This window comes from Triticum urartu, chromosome 1, assembly GCF_003073215.2.
Source record: "Triticum urartu cultivar G1812 chromosome 1, Tu2.1, whole genome shotgun sequence".
NCBI lineage: Eukaryota > Viridiplantae > Streptophyta > Magnoliopsida > Poales > Poaceae > Triticum > Triticum urartu.
Window position 1 is genome coordinate 32,183,584 of NC_053022.1, and position 15,972 is coordinate 32,199,555.

Genomic DNA, 15,972 nt, shown 5'->3' on the forward strand with positions numbered 1-15,972 from the left:
TTTTTTCTTGATGATCTGAAAGAAAGATTATGCCGGTTCAAGATTATATGGTTAAGCCGGCTGATGGTTTAAAAGGCAAACCGGAGATTACATGAAGCATGCATGGGTGTTAAACCGAAGATTGGCATTGAAGTTATAAAGACTAGCTATTGGCGGCTTAAGAGGGGACTAATGGTACCTGGCGGGTTACGGTTTTTTGAGTTAAACCGCCCACACAATTATTAAAGTACAGATCTGAGAAATGAAAAATTTCTAAGTGTTGAAAAACAGGTTTCGCAGATTGATGCTATGATTTTGGATCTACGGCACTTCAGATAATGGAAAAATATCTAGACCTAAATTACGATGCTTGAGCAGTTCATATGTCCAGATCGGATTTTTTATGCAAAAGGAGATGCCCTAGTAGTGAAAATGAGTGCTACAACTACCACCGCACAGGAGAGGTACCGAGTTCAAATCAAAAAGAGCAAGCTACAGCAAAGAACGAAAATGAACTCTGACGAGCTCGTAGAAAACCATAATGGAATCTATGGGAAAAGGAAGGAGGAGAACTCACCAGAGCTGTTGAATAGCGGAGGCGCGCGGACGAAATCTGGTCAAATCAGGTTGATGCAGCTGTTGGGGAACGTAGTAATTTCAAAAAAAATTCGAGACTCCTCGTCATGCCCGTGACCACATCATGTATCGAAATCTGGTCAAACCAGCTGTTGGGGAACGTAGTAATCTTCATGTATCGACCATTTCGAGACTCCTCGTCATGCCCGTGACCACATCCGGGACTCCGAACAACCTTCGGTACATCAAAACATATAAACTCATAATATAATTGTCATCGAAATGTTAAGTGTGCGGACCCTACGGGTTCGAGAACTATGTAGACATGACAGAGACACGTATCTGGTCAATAACCAATAGCGGAACCTGGATGCTCATATTGGCTCCCACATATTCTACGAAGATCTTTATCGGTCAAACCGCATAACAACATACGTTGTTAACTTTGTCATCAGTATGTTACTTGCCCAAGATTCGATCGTCGGTATCTCAATACCTAGTTCAATCTCGTTACCGGCAAGTCTCTTTACTCGTTTCGTAATACATCATCCCGCAACTAACTCATTAGTTGCAATGCTTGCAAGGCTTAAATGATGTGCATTACCGAGTGGGCCCAGAGATACCTCTCCGATAATCGGACTGACAAATTATAATCTCGAAATACGACAACCCAACAAGTACCTTCGGAGACACCTGTAGAGCACCTTTATAATCACCCAGTTACGTTGTGACGTTTGGTATCACACAAAGTGTTCCTCCGGTAAACGGGAGTTGCATAATCTCATAGTCATAGGAATATGTATAAGTCATGAAGAAAGCAATAGCAACATACTAAACGATCGAGTGCTAAGCTAACGGAATGGGTCAAGTCAATCACATCATTCTCCTAATGATGTGATCCCGTTAATCAAATGACAACTCATGTCTATGGTTAGGAAACATAACCATCTTTGATCAACGAGCTAGTCAAGTAGAGGCGTACTAGTGACACTCTGTTTGTCTATGTATTCACACAAGTATTATGTTTCCGGTTAATACAATTCTAGCATGAAGAATAAACATTTATCATGATATAAGGAAATAAATAATAACTTTATTATTGCCTCTAGGGCATATTTCCTTTAGTCTCCCACTTGCACTAGAGTCAATAATCTAGATTACACAATAATGATTCTAACACCCATGGAGCCTTGGTGTTGATCATGTTTTGCTCGTGGAAGAGGCTTAGTCAACGGGTCTGCAACATTCAGATCCGTATGTATCTTGCAAATCTCTATGTCTCCCACCTAGACTAGATCCCGGATGGAATTGAAGCGTCTCTTGATGTGCTTGGTTCTCTTGTGAAATCTGGATTCCTTTGCCAAGGCAATTGCACCAGTATTGTCACAAAAGATTTTCATTGGACCCAATGCACTAGGTATGACACCTAGATCGGATATGAACTCCTTCATTCAGACTCCTTCATTCGCTGCTTCCGAAGCAGCTATGCACTCCACTTCACACGTAGATCCCGCCATGACGCTTTGTTTAGAACTGCACCAACTGACAGCTCCACCGTTCAATGTAAACACATATCCGGTTTGCAATTTAGAATCGTCCGGATCAGTGTCAAAGCTTGCATCGACGTACCCATTTACGACTAGCTCTTTGTCACCTCCATAAACGAGAAACATATCCTTAGTCCTTTTCAGGTATTTCAAGATGTTCTTGACCGATGTCCAGTGATCCACTCCTGGATTACTTTGGTACCTCCCTGCTAGACTTATAGCAAGGCACACATCATTTCTGGTACACAGCATTGCATACATGATAGAGCCTATGGCTGAAGCATAGGGAACATCTTTCATCTTCTCTCTATCTTCTGCAGTGGTCGGGCATTGAGTCTTACTCAACTTCACATCTTGTAACACAGGCAAGAACCCTTTCTTTGCTTGATCCATTTTGAACTTCTTCAAAACATTGTCAAGGTATGTGCTTTGTGAAAGTCCAATTAAGCCTCTTGATCTATCTCTATAGATCTTGATGCCCAATATATAAGCAGCTTCACCGAGGTCTTTCATTGAAAAACTTTTATTCAAGTATCCCTTTATGCTATCCAGAAATTCTATATCATTTCCAATCAACAATATGTCATCCACATATAATATCAGAAATGCTACAGAGCTCCCACTCACTTTCTTGTAAATACAGGCTTCTCCAAAAGTCTGTACAAAACCAAATGCTTTGATCACACTATCAAAGCGTTTATTCCAACTTCGAGAGGCTTGCACCAGTCCATAAATGGATCGCTGGAGCTTGCACACTTTGTTAGCTCCCTTTGGATCGACAAAACCTTCTGGTTGCATCATATACAACTCTTCTTCCAGAAATCCATTCAGGAATGCAGTTTTGACATCCATTTTCCAAATTTCATAATCATAAAATGTGGCAATTACTAACATGATTCGGACAGACTTAAGCATCGCTACAGGTGAGAAAGTCTCATCGTAGTCAATCCCTTGAACTTGTCGAAAACCTTTTGCAACAAGTCGAGCTTTATAGACAGCAATATTACCGTCAGCGTCAGTCTTCTTCTTGAAGATCCATTTATTCTCAATGGCTTGCCGATCATCGGGCAAGTCAACCAAAGTCCACACTTTGTTCTCATACATGGATCCCATCTCAGATTTCATGGCCTCAAGCCATTTTACGGAATCTGGGCTCACCATCGCTTCTTCATAGTTTGTAGGTCCGTCATGGTCTAGTAACATAACCTCCAGAACAGGATTACTGTACCACTCTGGTGCGGATCTTACTCTGGTTGACCTATGAGGTTCAGTAACACCTTGATCTGAAGTTCCATGATCATCATCATTAACTTCCTCACTAATTGGTGTAGGCATTACAGGAACCGGTTTCTGTGATGAACTACTTTCCAATAACGGAGCAGGTACAGTTACCTCATCAAGTTCTACTTTCCTCCCACTCACTTCTTTTGAGAGAAACTCCTTCTCTAGAAAGGATCCATTCTTAGCAACGAATGTCTTGCCTTCGGATCTATGATAGAAGGTGTACCCAATAGTCTCCTTTGGGTATCCTATGAAGACACATTTCTCCGATTTGGGTTCGAGCTTATCAGGTTGAAGCTTTTTCACATAAGCATCGCAGCCCCAAACTTTAAGAAACGACAACTTTGGTTTCTTGCCAAACCATAGTTCATAAGGCGTCGTCTCAACGGATTTCGATGGTGCCCTATTTAACATGAATGTAGCCGTCTCTAAAGCATAACCCCAAAACGATAGCGGTAAATCAGTAAGAGACATCATTGATCGCACCATATCTACTAAAGTACGATTACGATGTTCGGACACACCATTACGCTGTGGTGTTCTGGGTGGCATGAGTTGCGAAACTATTCCGCATTGTTTCAAATGTAGACCAAACTCGTAACTCAAATATTCTCCTCCACGATCAGATCGTAGAAACTTTATTTTCTTGTTACAATGATTTTCAACTTCACTCTAAAATTCTTTGAACTTTTCAAATGTCTCAGACTTATGTTTCATTAAGTAGATATACCCATATCTGCTTAAATCATCTGTGAAGGTGAGAAAATAACGATATCCGCCGCGAGCCTCAACATTCATCGGACCACATACATCTATATGTATGATTTCTAACAAATCTGTTGCTCTCTCCATAGTACCGGAGAACGGCGTTTTAGTCATCTTGCCCATGAGGCACGGTTCGCAAGTACCAAGTGATTCATAATCAAGTGGTTCCAAAAGTCCATCAGTATGGAGTTTCTTCATGCGCTTTACACCGATATGACCTAAATGGCAGTGCCACAAATAAGTTGCACTATCATTATCAACTCTGCATCTTTTGGCTTCAACATTATGAATATGTGTATCACTACTATCGAGATTCATCAAAAATAGACCACTCTTCAAGGGTGCATGACCATAAAAGATATTACTCATATAAATAGAACAACCATTATTCTCTGATTTAAATGAATAATCGTCTCGCATCAAACAAGATCCAGATATAATGTTCATGCTCAACGCTGGCACCAAATAACAATTATTTAGGTCTAATACTAATCCCGAAGGTAGATGTAGAGGTAGCGTGCCGACGGCGATCACATCGACTTTGGAACCATTTCCCACGCGCATCATCACCTTGTCCTTGGCCAGTGTTCGCTTAATCCGTAGTCCCTGTTTCGAGTTGCAAATGATAGCAACAGAACCAGTATCAAATACCCAGGTGCTACTGTGAGCTCTGGTAAGGTACACATCAATAACATGTATATCACATATACCTTTGTTCACCTTGCCATCCTTCTTATCCACCAAATACTTGGGGCAGTTCCGCTTCCAGTGACCAGTCTGCTTGCAGTAGAAGCACTCAGTTTCAGGCTTAGGTCCAGACTTGGGTTTCTTCTCTTGAGCAGCAACTTGCTTGCTGTTCTTCTTGAAGTTCCCCTTCTTCTTCCCTTTGCCCTTTTTCTTGAAACTGGCGGTCTTATTGACCATCAACACTTGATGCTCCTTCTTGATTTCTACCTCCGCAGCCTTTAGCATTGCGAAGAGCTTGGGAATCGTCTTATCCATCCCTTGCATGTTATAGTTCATCACGAAGCTCTTGTAGCTTGGTGGTAGTGATTGAAGAATTCTGTAAATGACGCTATCATCCGGAAGATTAACTCCCAGTTGAATCAAGTGATTGTTATACCCAGACATTTTGAGTATATGTTCACTGACAGAACTATTCTCCTCCATCTTGCAGCTGTAGAACTTATTGGAGACTTCATATCTCTCAATCCGGGCATTTGCTTGAAATATTAACTTCAACTCCTGGAACATCTCATATGCTCCATGGCGTTCAAAACGTCGTTGAAGTCCCGGTTCTAAGCCATAAAGCATGGCACACCGAACCATCGAGTAGTCATCATATTTGCTTTGCCAGACGTTCTTAACGTCGTCAGTTGCATCTGCAGCAGGCCTGGCACCCAGCGGTGATTCCAGGATGTAATTCTTCTGTGCAGCAATGAGGATAATCCTCAAGTTACGGACCCAGTCCGTGTAATTGCTACCATCATCTTTCAACTTTGCTTTCTCAAGGAACGCATTAAAATTCAATGGAACAACTGCACGGGCCATCTATCTACAATCAACATAGACAAGCAAGATACTATCAGGTACTAAGTTCATGATAAATTTAAGTTCAATTAATCATATTACTTAAGAACTCCCACTTAGATAGACATCCCTCTAATCCTCTAAGTGATCACGTGATCCAAATCAACTAAACCATAATCGATCATCACGTGAAATGGAGTAGCTTTCAATGGTGAACATCACTATGTTGATCATATCTACTATATGATTGACACTCGACCTTTCGGTCTCAGTGTTCTGAGGCCATATCTGCATATGCTAGGCTCGTCAAGTTTAACCTGAGTATTCCGCGTGTGCAAAACTGGCTTGCACCCGTTGTAGATGGACGTAGAGCTTATCACACCCGATCATCACGTGGTGTCTGGGCACGACGAACTTTGGCAATGGTGCATACTCAGGGAGAACACTTTTATCTTGAAATTTAGTGAGAATCATCTTATAATGCTACCGTCAATCAAAGCAAGATAAGATGCATAAAAGATAAACATCACATGCAATCAATATAAGTGATATGATATGGCCATCATCATCTTGTGCTTGTGATCTCCATCTCCGAAGCACCGTCATGATCACCATCGTCACCGGCGTGACACCTTGATCTCCATCGTAGCATCGTTGTCGTCTCACCAATCTTATGCTTCTACGACTATCGCTCCCGCTTAGTGATAAAGTAAAGCATTACAGGGCGATTGCATTGCATACAATAAAGCGACAACCATATGGCTCCTACCAGTTGTCGATAACTTGGTTACAAAACATGATCATCTCATACAATAAAATTTAGCATCATGTCTTGACCATATCACATCACAACATGCCCTACAAAAACAAGTCCTCTACTTTGTTGTTGCAAGTTTTACGTGGCTGCTACTGGGCTTAGCAAGAACCGTTCTTACCTACGCATCAAAACCACAACGATAGTTTGTCAAGTTGGTGTTGTTTTAACCTTCGCAAGGACCGGGCGTAGCCACACTCGGTTCAACTAAAGTTGGAGAAACTAACACCCGCCAGCCACCTGTGTGCAAAGCACGTCGCTAGAACCAGTCTCGAGTAAGCGTACGCGTAATGTCAGTCCGGGCCGCTTCATCCAACAATACCGCCGAACCAAAGTATGACATGCTGGTAAGCAGTATGACTTATATCGCCCATAACTCACTTGTGTTCTACTCGTGCATATGACATCCACGCATAAAACCTGGCTCGGATGCCACTGTTGGGGAACGTAGTAATTTCAAAAAAATTCCTACGCACATGCAAGATCATGGTGATGCATAGCAACGAAAGGGGAGAGTGTTGTCGACGTACTCTCGTAGACCGAAAGCGGAAGCGTTAGCACAATGCGGTTGATGTAGTCGTACATCTTCACGATCCGACCGATCAAGTACCGAACGTACGGCACCTCCGAGTTCAACACACGTTCAGCCTGATGACGTCCCTTGAACTCCGATCCAGCCGAGTGTTGAGGGAGAGTTTCGTCAGCACGACGGCATGGTGACGATGATGATGTTCTACCGACGCAGGGCTTCGCCTAAGCACCGCTATAGTATTATCAAGGTGGACTATGGTGGAGGGGGCACTACACACGGCTAAAAGATCAAACGATCAATTGTTGTGTCTCTAGGGTGCCCCCTGCCCCCATATATAAAGGAGCAAGGGGGGAGGTGCGGCCGGCCAGGAGGGGGTGCGCCAGGAGGAGTCCTACTCCCACCGGGAGTAGGACTCCCTCCCTTTTCCTTGTTGGATTAGGAGAAGAGGGAAAAGAGGTGGAGGAGAAGAAGGAAAGGGGGGGCGCCCCCCTCTCCTTGCCCTATTCGGACTAGGGGGGAGGGGGGCGCAACCCTTGCCCTGGCCGCCTCTCCTCTTCTCCACTAAGGCCCACTATGGCCCATTAACCCCCGGGGGGTTCCGGTTACCCCTCCAGTACTCCGGTAAAATCCCGATTTCACTCGGAACACTTCCGATATCCAAATATAGGCTTCCAATATATCAATCTTCATGTCTCGACCATTTCGATACTCCTCCTCATGTCTGTGGTCACATCTGGGACTCCGAACAACCTTCGATACATCAAAACATATAAACTCATAATATAACTGTCATCGAAACGTTAAGCGTGCGGACCCTACAGGTTCGAGAACTATGTAGACATGACAGAGACACGTCTGCGGTCAATAACCAATAGCGGAACCTGGATGCTCATATTGGCTCCCACATATTCTATGAAGATCTTTATCGATCAAACCGCATAACAACATACGTTGTTCCCTTTGTCATTGGTATGTTACTTGCCCGAGATTCGATCGTCGGTATCTCAACACCTAGTTCAATCTCGTTACTGGCAAGTCTCTTTACTCGTTCTGTAATACATCATCCCGCAACTAACTCATTAGTTGCAATGTTTGCAAGGCTTAAATGATGTGCATTACCGAGTGGGCCCAAAGATACCTCTCCGACAATCGGAGTGACAAATCCTAATCTTGAAATATGCCAACCCAACAAGTACCTTCGGAGACACCTGTAGAGCACCTTTATAATCACCCAGTTACGTTGTGACGTTTGGTAGCACACAAAGTGTTCCTCCGGTAAACGGGAGTTGCATAATCTCATAGTCATAGGAACATGTATAAGTCATGAAGAAAGCAACAGCAACATACTAAACGATCGAGTGCTAAGCTAACGGAATGGGTCAAGTCAATCACATCATTCTCCTAATGATGTGATCCCGTTAATCAAATGACAACTCATGTCTATGGTTAGGAAACATAACCATCTTTGATCAATGAGCTAGTTAAGTAGAGGCGTACTAGTGACACTCTGTTTGTCTATGTATTCACACAAGTATTATGTTTTCGGTTAATATAGTTCTAGCATGAATAATAAACATTTATCATGATACAAGGAAATAAAATAATAACTTTATTATTGCCTCTAGGGCATATTTCCTTCAGCAGCGGCCGTTGTTGAGGCAGTGGCGAAGGAAAACGGCGGCGGCGGAGCTCGGGTGCTAAGGCGACGCGAGGTGGAAGACAGAGACGAAGAGGCAAGATGGGAAAGTGAAAGGGACCCCCTAGCCCTATTTATAACGTCGAAAGGATAAGTGGCATGCGCGGGAATCAAGGAGGCCAAAAAAGGATATATGACGGCGCAGACGCCTCGATTTGCGAAGGTTCATTAAAAGAGAGGATATATTAAAATTTGGGCTTTGTGTAATATTAATGACAGGTGACGTCATGACGGGTTACCACAATCCTAGGAGATGACGTCACGGTGGGTTACAGGGCCTCGCAAGAATAAATGAAGAAGGATTTTTCTAAGTGTTGAGAATTGACATGAACAAGTTCAAATTAACCTAGGGCCTAATGTTGGGGATATAACTATTGGGTATGACCCGCCCAGGAGGGGCCGGGTTATACCAATGGCGGTTCATCAAGACAAAGCCCATGAAGAAATTGAAGATGGCGGTTCATGAAGCAGACTTGCTAAGGGCCCGAAGCCCAAAGGCGACTTAAGGCCCATAGGTGTAAACCGCCATATATGTATGACTTGTATTGTAAGGAAAGTGTAATTAGTCACCGAGCCGGACACGTTGGTTATGAGCCGGTTGGGACTCCGTGAGCCGTGGGGTGTCAACCTGTGTATATAAATGGACGACCGGCTGCGGTTTAGGGCAAGAAACAAGACATCGAGAACTAGGTTAAGTGTATTCGATCCCTAGTAATCGAAACCCAAGCAATACCACCTCAAACTGGATTAGGCCTTTACCTTCACCGCAAGGGGCCGAACCAGTATAAACTCTCTGTGTCCTTTGTCCCGTTTAACCCCTTTAAGCTAACCTCGTTGCGATGGCTCCACGACTAAGTCCTTCTATTAGGACATCTGCCATGACAATTCCACGACAGGTACCCTGCCTTATTGGCGAACAATTATAGATTACCAAAGAAGACTGGTCGCCATGATGCACAATCTAAACATAGGTAGCCTGCCTTATTGGTTTATCATATTGAGATCAATGGAATAAAACCGGCTTATCTGGAACCCAAATGTTTTGCAGTAGTAGCATTGTCCCTATGCTGAGCTTTTCCATGATTATATGATCACTTGGGGGCTTCCAACTCATCGAGTTTAAGTACTAACATCCCTCTTGACCCAGCATATGCCACTATGATACTTGGTTAAACCTGCATGTTAGCTTGATGCTACTCCGAAAAGGTGACCCGGTTGTACTTTTGATAAGTCAATCACACAAATGCCTATCATGGACTATGTTGATCCTGAACTTATCAAAGTTAAAACGCCGGCTTAAGTTAGGTGAGAGCCAGCTTTCAAAAAGTTAGGATAAACCACAAGAGGCTGCAAGGCCTGCTTCCACAAGAAGCCGAACCAAGACTCGAGCCTCGAAAGCCGGTCTTATGTCGAGCCTCGGAAGCCGGCATTTTTATACTCGGTTACCATACACATTAATATGCTTTAAAATGCATACATTTTCATATTTCATCGCAAAAGTTAAAAACCCGAAACATTTTTGGGAATCTCAAACATTTTTCCAAAAAAAGGAACAAAATGAAAACGAGATTTTTTAAAAAAATTACGAAGAATTTCGTGAAAATGCAAAACATTTTCCGAAAAAGGAACAAAAAAACTGAAAGTGCCAACATTTTTCAAAATTACAGACATATTTTCAAGACGTGAACATTTTCTGAGTTTCGCCGAACATTTTTGGAATTCAGGGTCAATTTTTGAAAAATGAACATTTTGATGATGTGAACAAATTTGGAAAGCGGGAACATTTTTTGGAAACCCCAATTTTTTTATTGGTGAACATTTTTCAAACAAATTTACCTGAACATTTTCTGAATGAGCGAACAAAAACTAAAATACGAACAAATATTTGAATTTGCAAACGAATTTAAAGTAGGAACTTTTTTGATATCTGAAATTCTAAATATTTTGAAGTTTCTTTTGTTTTATGAAATAAGCAAACATCACTTGGAATTCTAAACATTTTTAGAATTTCCGAAACTAAATTTCAAATAGGAACAACTTTCAAAAAAATAATAAAATTGAACATGCGGACAGTACTTAAATTTCTGAACATCTGTGGAAAACAACAACAACAACAACAACAACAACAACAACAACAACAACAACAATAATAATAATAATAGTAATAATAATAAATAAAAGATAAAGAGAAACAGAAAAGAAGAAGGAAAGGGAAATAGAAAAATGAAAAAACTAAATGGAGAAAAGAAAAAAACAAGGAGAAGGATAAAAAAACTGGAGACACCGACTGGATATGTGGAACGCTCGCCTCGTTGGAGATGGGCCGGCCGGTGTCGATCGATCTGTTCGATTCCTTGTATTCCCTGCCTGCCCTCTCAACAGTACGAATCCCCAATCCTCCACCTAGGTCTAGGTCTAGGGTTTCTTGGCGTAAGCAGTGCGGCGATGGCGGTGGCGGCGGCGGAGGCGGAAGTGGAGTCCTACATTAACTATCTGTTGATGGATATGAGGGAGGCTGAGGAGGCGCAGGAGGAGGCGGAGAGGAGGAAGAGAGGAGGCCCCGGCCGCAAAATCAAGAAACGGAAGACGGAGACGGGAAAGAGCTCAAAGGCGGCGGCGGCGGCGGCGGCGGTTCCGGTGGAGATGAGCGTCAGCGAGGTGGGGAGCAGCCCAGCGGAATCTGATTTGGCGAGGACGAGGGAGATTGTAGAAGCAGCCACGGCCAAGATTCTGGCGCGGATGAAGGGGATCGTCATCAAGGAGCCGGCCAAGACGATGACAGAGGAGGACGTCGCGGCGGCGGCCGTGTACAAAGCCAAGGCGGAGGAGGCGCGCAGGAACGAGGACCGGCCGGAGGAGTCCAGCGCCCTCCGGAAGTGGATCGCCACGGGAGACCCCGAGGCCGTCAAGTGCCGCAAGAGGTGGATTGCGGAAGACATGGAGGCCCTGAGGCTCAAGGACATGGATCCCGACGAGGATACCTCCGACTGGCGTGCCTTCGAGGCCAAGGAGTTCCGCGAGTTCTGGGAATATCTTTATCCCAAATCCTTCGGAAATTTCAAGGACAACAGTAAGCTGCCAAAGACAAATCCCCTCTCCATTGCTTATTATTACTGCTAGCTGTGAGCATCTTGATTGATTGATTGATTGACTGGCAATTTGACATCGATAATATGCAGCGCGTATCCCAAACATGCTTTACACGGACAAGAAGTCGTCAGGTGGCACAGCCCACCCCATAAGAACTCTGCAGGTCTTTTCTGTCAAAGTTGCGGGGCTACAAGATGGAGTGCACTGGCCGCTGCAAGTGTTTGGCGTCGTTGCTGCACGAGATTGTTTGGATCATAATCGCAATGTTATCTTCCAGTGCGAAAGGGATAACTGCCAAATGATCCGCAAGGAGGTTTGTATTCCTGGCCTGCCGCTGACAATTATTAGTTTGGTGTCTATGTATGTACCTCCATCAAAACTATTTGGTCTGATCTTTTCAGCTGCGTTATACAGTGTGATGATATTAGTAAATATATGATCAAATTACAGATTTAGAACATAAAGTGGAACGAGAAAATAATATAATTTTTTTGTAGACTTTGCGAAGATGAAACAGTCTGTGCCACATATATATGTAGATTTAGAATATATGATCTTGGCATTGTCATTGGCACATATATATGAAGAATTTTGGGGTACTCCCCTGTGTAGTTACTCCCTAGGCATCCATCGTTATTTAACCTTCCTGTGCCACAAGCCTGATTAAGTTTATTAATTAATGCTTCAGAAGATGGTTAATGGATGCTTCAGAAGACATTTCGCTAATTAAGTTTATTAATTAAGTAAGTAATCCAGCAAGTGATGTGTTGGTTCAAGCACCTCTTTAATTATTGACCACAGGGAACAAAGTTCTTGATCGGATAAGGATATTAATACCACCATGTTTATTATTCCATAAGATGGAACAAAAATATCTGGTTGGAGCACACTGTTTTTTGAAGGAAAAATAGTATGGAGCATGTATTAAGAAGTGTATCACATTTTCAGGAGTATGCACTCTGTAATATGAATATGAACCCTTTTAAGAGTATGCAGTATGCGGTATATTGTATTTAGAATATATAATATGGAGTATGTACACTTTGGAAAATGTATAGTTAGTGAGTAGTATATAACTTTTTTAAGAGTATAGGAGTGTGGTAGAGTATGTGTTTATAGCTGCAGTATGGATTATATTGTTTTCTTAGAGCGTCCAGTGTGTGTGTGCGCGCGATTTGGAAAACCTGTTCACTTGCCGGCATATAGCTGTTCTGCTAGTATGTATAGCTGCCAATAAAACCATGGCCCTGGCAACTTTCGTTCAATCCAACCATGTATTGTGCACACACCCTGCTTCTCAAGTTCTCCACCTGCAATTAAATCGAACTTGGGGTATTCCCTTGTATCCGAGTTATTACACAGCTGGAGAAACAACTGGATTTTATTCTCTATGCTATGCGATTTAAACAAGAGATTAGACTACTCACATTAAGCACCATCAGACAGTGTCAACCGGTTGAGACTTCTTCCCTAAGTGGCTGTTTACCCATGTGGTCGATCTTCCCTCTCCTGAAGCTCTTCCTACCTCACCTCCTCCTCTGGCCTCACTCTCTCTCCCATCTCCGGTGGTTCCAGCGGTGGAAAGAAGAGGGATGGAGGCCTGTATCCCCCTACTATGATATTAGGTGTTGTAATCTTTCTAATAAACCAGATATGCCAGTTAGTCTTCTCCTGCTCTTCCTTGCTCTATACCTGGTGGCTGGAGCTCTTGCAAGCAGTGGAGGATGGCTCCCTGGCACATCTGCTCCTCTGCAGGGTTTGGCCCCTGGCTTCACCCTCCCATACACTTCCCAGCTGCTGCCTGTCCATGTTGATGGCAAGTTGTTTGGCTTAGTGGGTGTCATCGACGATGGAGCCTATGCAGGATACGCACCTTCTTTATCCATGGCGTCTCGCCGTCTGCTAGATCCTTGTTCAGCGACGTCCTCTTCCTTTGGCCTTTCCCTTTTGCCCAGGTATCAATGAATCTGCTTCATTCCCCAGTTATCCTCATTGAATTTGGTGCTCCATTTTTTTTTCTCCGACGGCTTCCTTTCGAAGCCATAGATCTGTCCCCTTCCTGCTTTGGGAGGGTTGGTTCGTGGGAATGGCATTCCATTCTTCCTTTTTCTTGCCGCCTCCCTTCTTTTTCTCTGGCGAATTGTTTCCTACCTCTTATGCACTGGACAAAGGCCTTCCATTGCCTAGGTGTTTGATGGGATGGCGGCAGCGAGCGCCTGGGGCAATTATAATCATAGCAAGAAGTGTGATCACATCCCATTTGAGAGAGCGGGAGGGGAAGGGAGGGGGTGGGAGAATTCTATGGAAGAGCGCCTACAACATTTAGCCTACTCTTGGTTGTTCCCTTTGAGAATACATTGGACCCCTTTAGTTGTGCTCCCACAAGGCGTAGGTAGATTCTCGAATCAATAGCGTCCCCTGGTCTGTGAGACCATTCTTTTATTTTGTTTGTACCTGTTACTTTGTCGTGTTCTCTTGTAAATTTCTGCTTGAAAATGCTGAACACAGTTGTGATCTGTTGACAAATTAACCTTTGAGATACCTGTTTTTAGTAGTATATGAACACCCTAATAATATGCCCCCTTTTTTGTATGTTGTTTGCAGACTACACATGTTTTTGCAAGTTATGTTTTCATTGTGATGATGTTCAATGCCTTTGAGTTCAGTTTACATATGTTTGTTAACTTGCTTCAGCTTTGAAGACTTGAAATGCTTTCTTACCTATCTCGACTCAAATCTACTGGCTCTAAATTACATCTTAATTTTGCATGTCACGAGTTTACCTTTCTTCTGTGCTTGCTATCGACAGATATTTAATTTAAGCTATTATGCTTAGGTTGATTATTTATCGATGAATGCACATTCTCTCTTATTTTCAACATATATTGGTCATGTATGCGGTCCTATTTGAGATAAACGATACAATTACTTACTAAATAATGTCTGCATGCAGAATCCGTATCTGACACTGACAGGTCCTAGCCGTGCTATTGTGGTGGTGGATCCTGTGTGGTTTGAGGTTGCATTGAAAGTGAAGGGCGCTACTGAATCTGAGGATAAAGAGTTGAGCTATCACGTCGATCCTTATTATATTTCCGGCTCAATGAATTCCTATGTGTTCAATCGCGTCAGGACTAGCAGGCTCAGCACAATGGAGTTGACATTGGGTGACATGGTTCACTCCGTGGAGGCCACCATCAGTGTTAGAGTGGTTGGCGGGGAGTGGCCACAAGGTTTCCGAGGTGTATTTACCGCTACTACCGCCAGCATAGACGACGAGAAAATCAAGTTGCTTGGTTTCAGAGACGACAAATTGCCTGTTGCAGCTGATAGCTCGATACAGCTCTCACGAAGTGTTGTGTCTGTCGAAGACGACGGGCAGCTGAGAGTCTCTGTCATGGCGCGTCACCTGGTGGATCGATCTGTCAGGCGGGCTTCTGGAGTACTCGCAGCTAAGACATCCTCCAGAAGCTATGCTAAACTTGAAGTTTTCTCTTGTAAGATGGAAGTCACTGTCGCCTGGTCTCTTCTCCCGTACTGGCCACATTACCGTGACATGCCGTGTCCTAGCATATGAATGTGGCTTTGGTTTGGCTCTAGGTGCCGGAAGTAGTTATTTATCTATGCATGTATGTATGGTTCGTAGCATGTGTTATGTGGTGGTACTGTAGCTTAAGCTGGGTGGGTGGTAGTAGGCCATATCCTTCTATTTGTCAGAATTACTATGTAATATAGACAGTTCAGATTCGATGGTTGTTCCAGTCTTTTATACAAGCATGTATATGCTTGTATGATGAGTTACGGCCGTGCTGTTTCGGTCAGCTAGTCTTTTGGTTCAGTCCTTGCACCGGGAAAATAATTATGTTCATTAGTTTATGACCTAACAATTTTTTAGCAAAAGCCAACTGGAGATCGTCTGCTGGGGAGGGTGGCATTTTGAACGGTTTTGCCGTCGTTTTTAGTTGTGTTGGGGATGGCAGTTTCTTCGGAACAACATACATTTTCTAGGAGGGTGATATCTTTGAACCTTCATCCTAGAAAATGTCAAACTGCCACCCCCGGCTAACTAAAACTGCCAGCAAAATGTTCGCACATACCACCTCTCAGCAAACGGTCACTAGATAAGAGGGTCCATTTCTTGTCGATGTAATGCCTTTTGGCG

The 15,972-nt window shown here is 43.3% G+C and overlaps 1 protein-coding gene across 2 annotated transcripts; it reads left to right on the forward strand.

Moving 5' to 3' along the window:
- Window positions 1-11,067: 11,067 nt before the first annotated feature.
- On the forward strand, window positions 11,068-15,604 carry LOC125544767. 2 transcript variants are annotated; one of them, XM_048708524.1, is made up of 3 exons: window positions 11,068-11,790; window positions 11,900-12,123; window positions 14,786-15,114. In XM_048708524.1, the coding sequence occupies exons 1-3, from the start codon at window positions 11,166-11,168 to the stop codon at window positions 14,837-14,839; spliced, it is 903 nt and encodes a 300-aa protein (XP_048564481.1). In that variant the 5' UTR covers window positions 11,068-11,165; the 3' UTR covers window positions 14,840-15,114. The 2 variants fall into 2 exon arrangements, with proteins under 2 accessions (XP_048564481.1, XP_048564480.1); XM_048708523.1 differs by having other exon boundaries at window positions 11,076-11,790; window positions 14,764-15,604.
- Window positions 15,605-15,972: the final 368 nt, after the last annotated feature.

Excerpts from the sequence above, each read along its gene's own strand:
- LOC125544767 (XM_048708523.1), top strand. The coding sequence starts at position 11,166 with ATGGCGGTGGCGGCGGCGGAGGCGGAAGTGGAGTCCTACATTAACTAT. Across the intron at positions 11,791-11,899 it reads CGGAAATTTCAAGGACAACA|CGCGTATCCCAAACATGCTT; the intron begins GTAAGCTGCCAA and ends GATAATATGCAG. Across the intron at positions 12,124-14,763 it reads GCCAAATGATCCGCAAGGAG|AATCCGTATCTGACACTGAC; the intron begins GTTTGTATTCCT and ends GTCTGCATGCAG.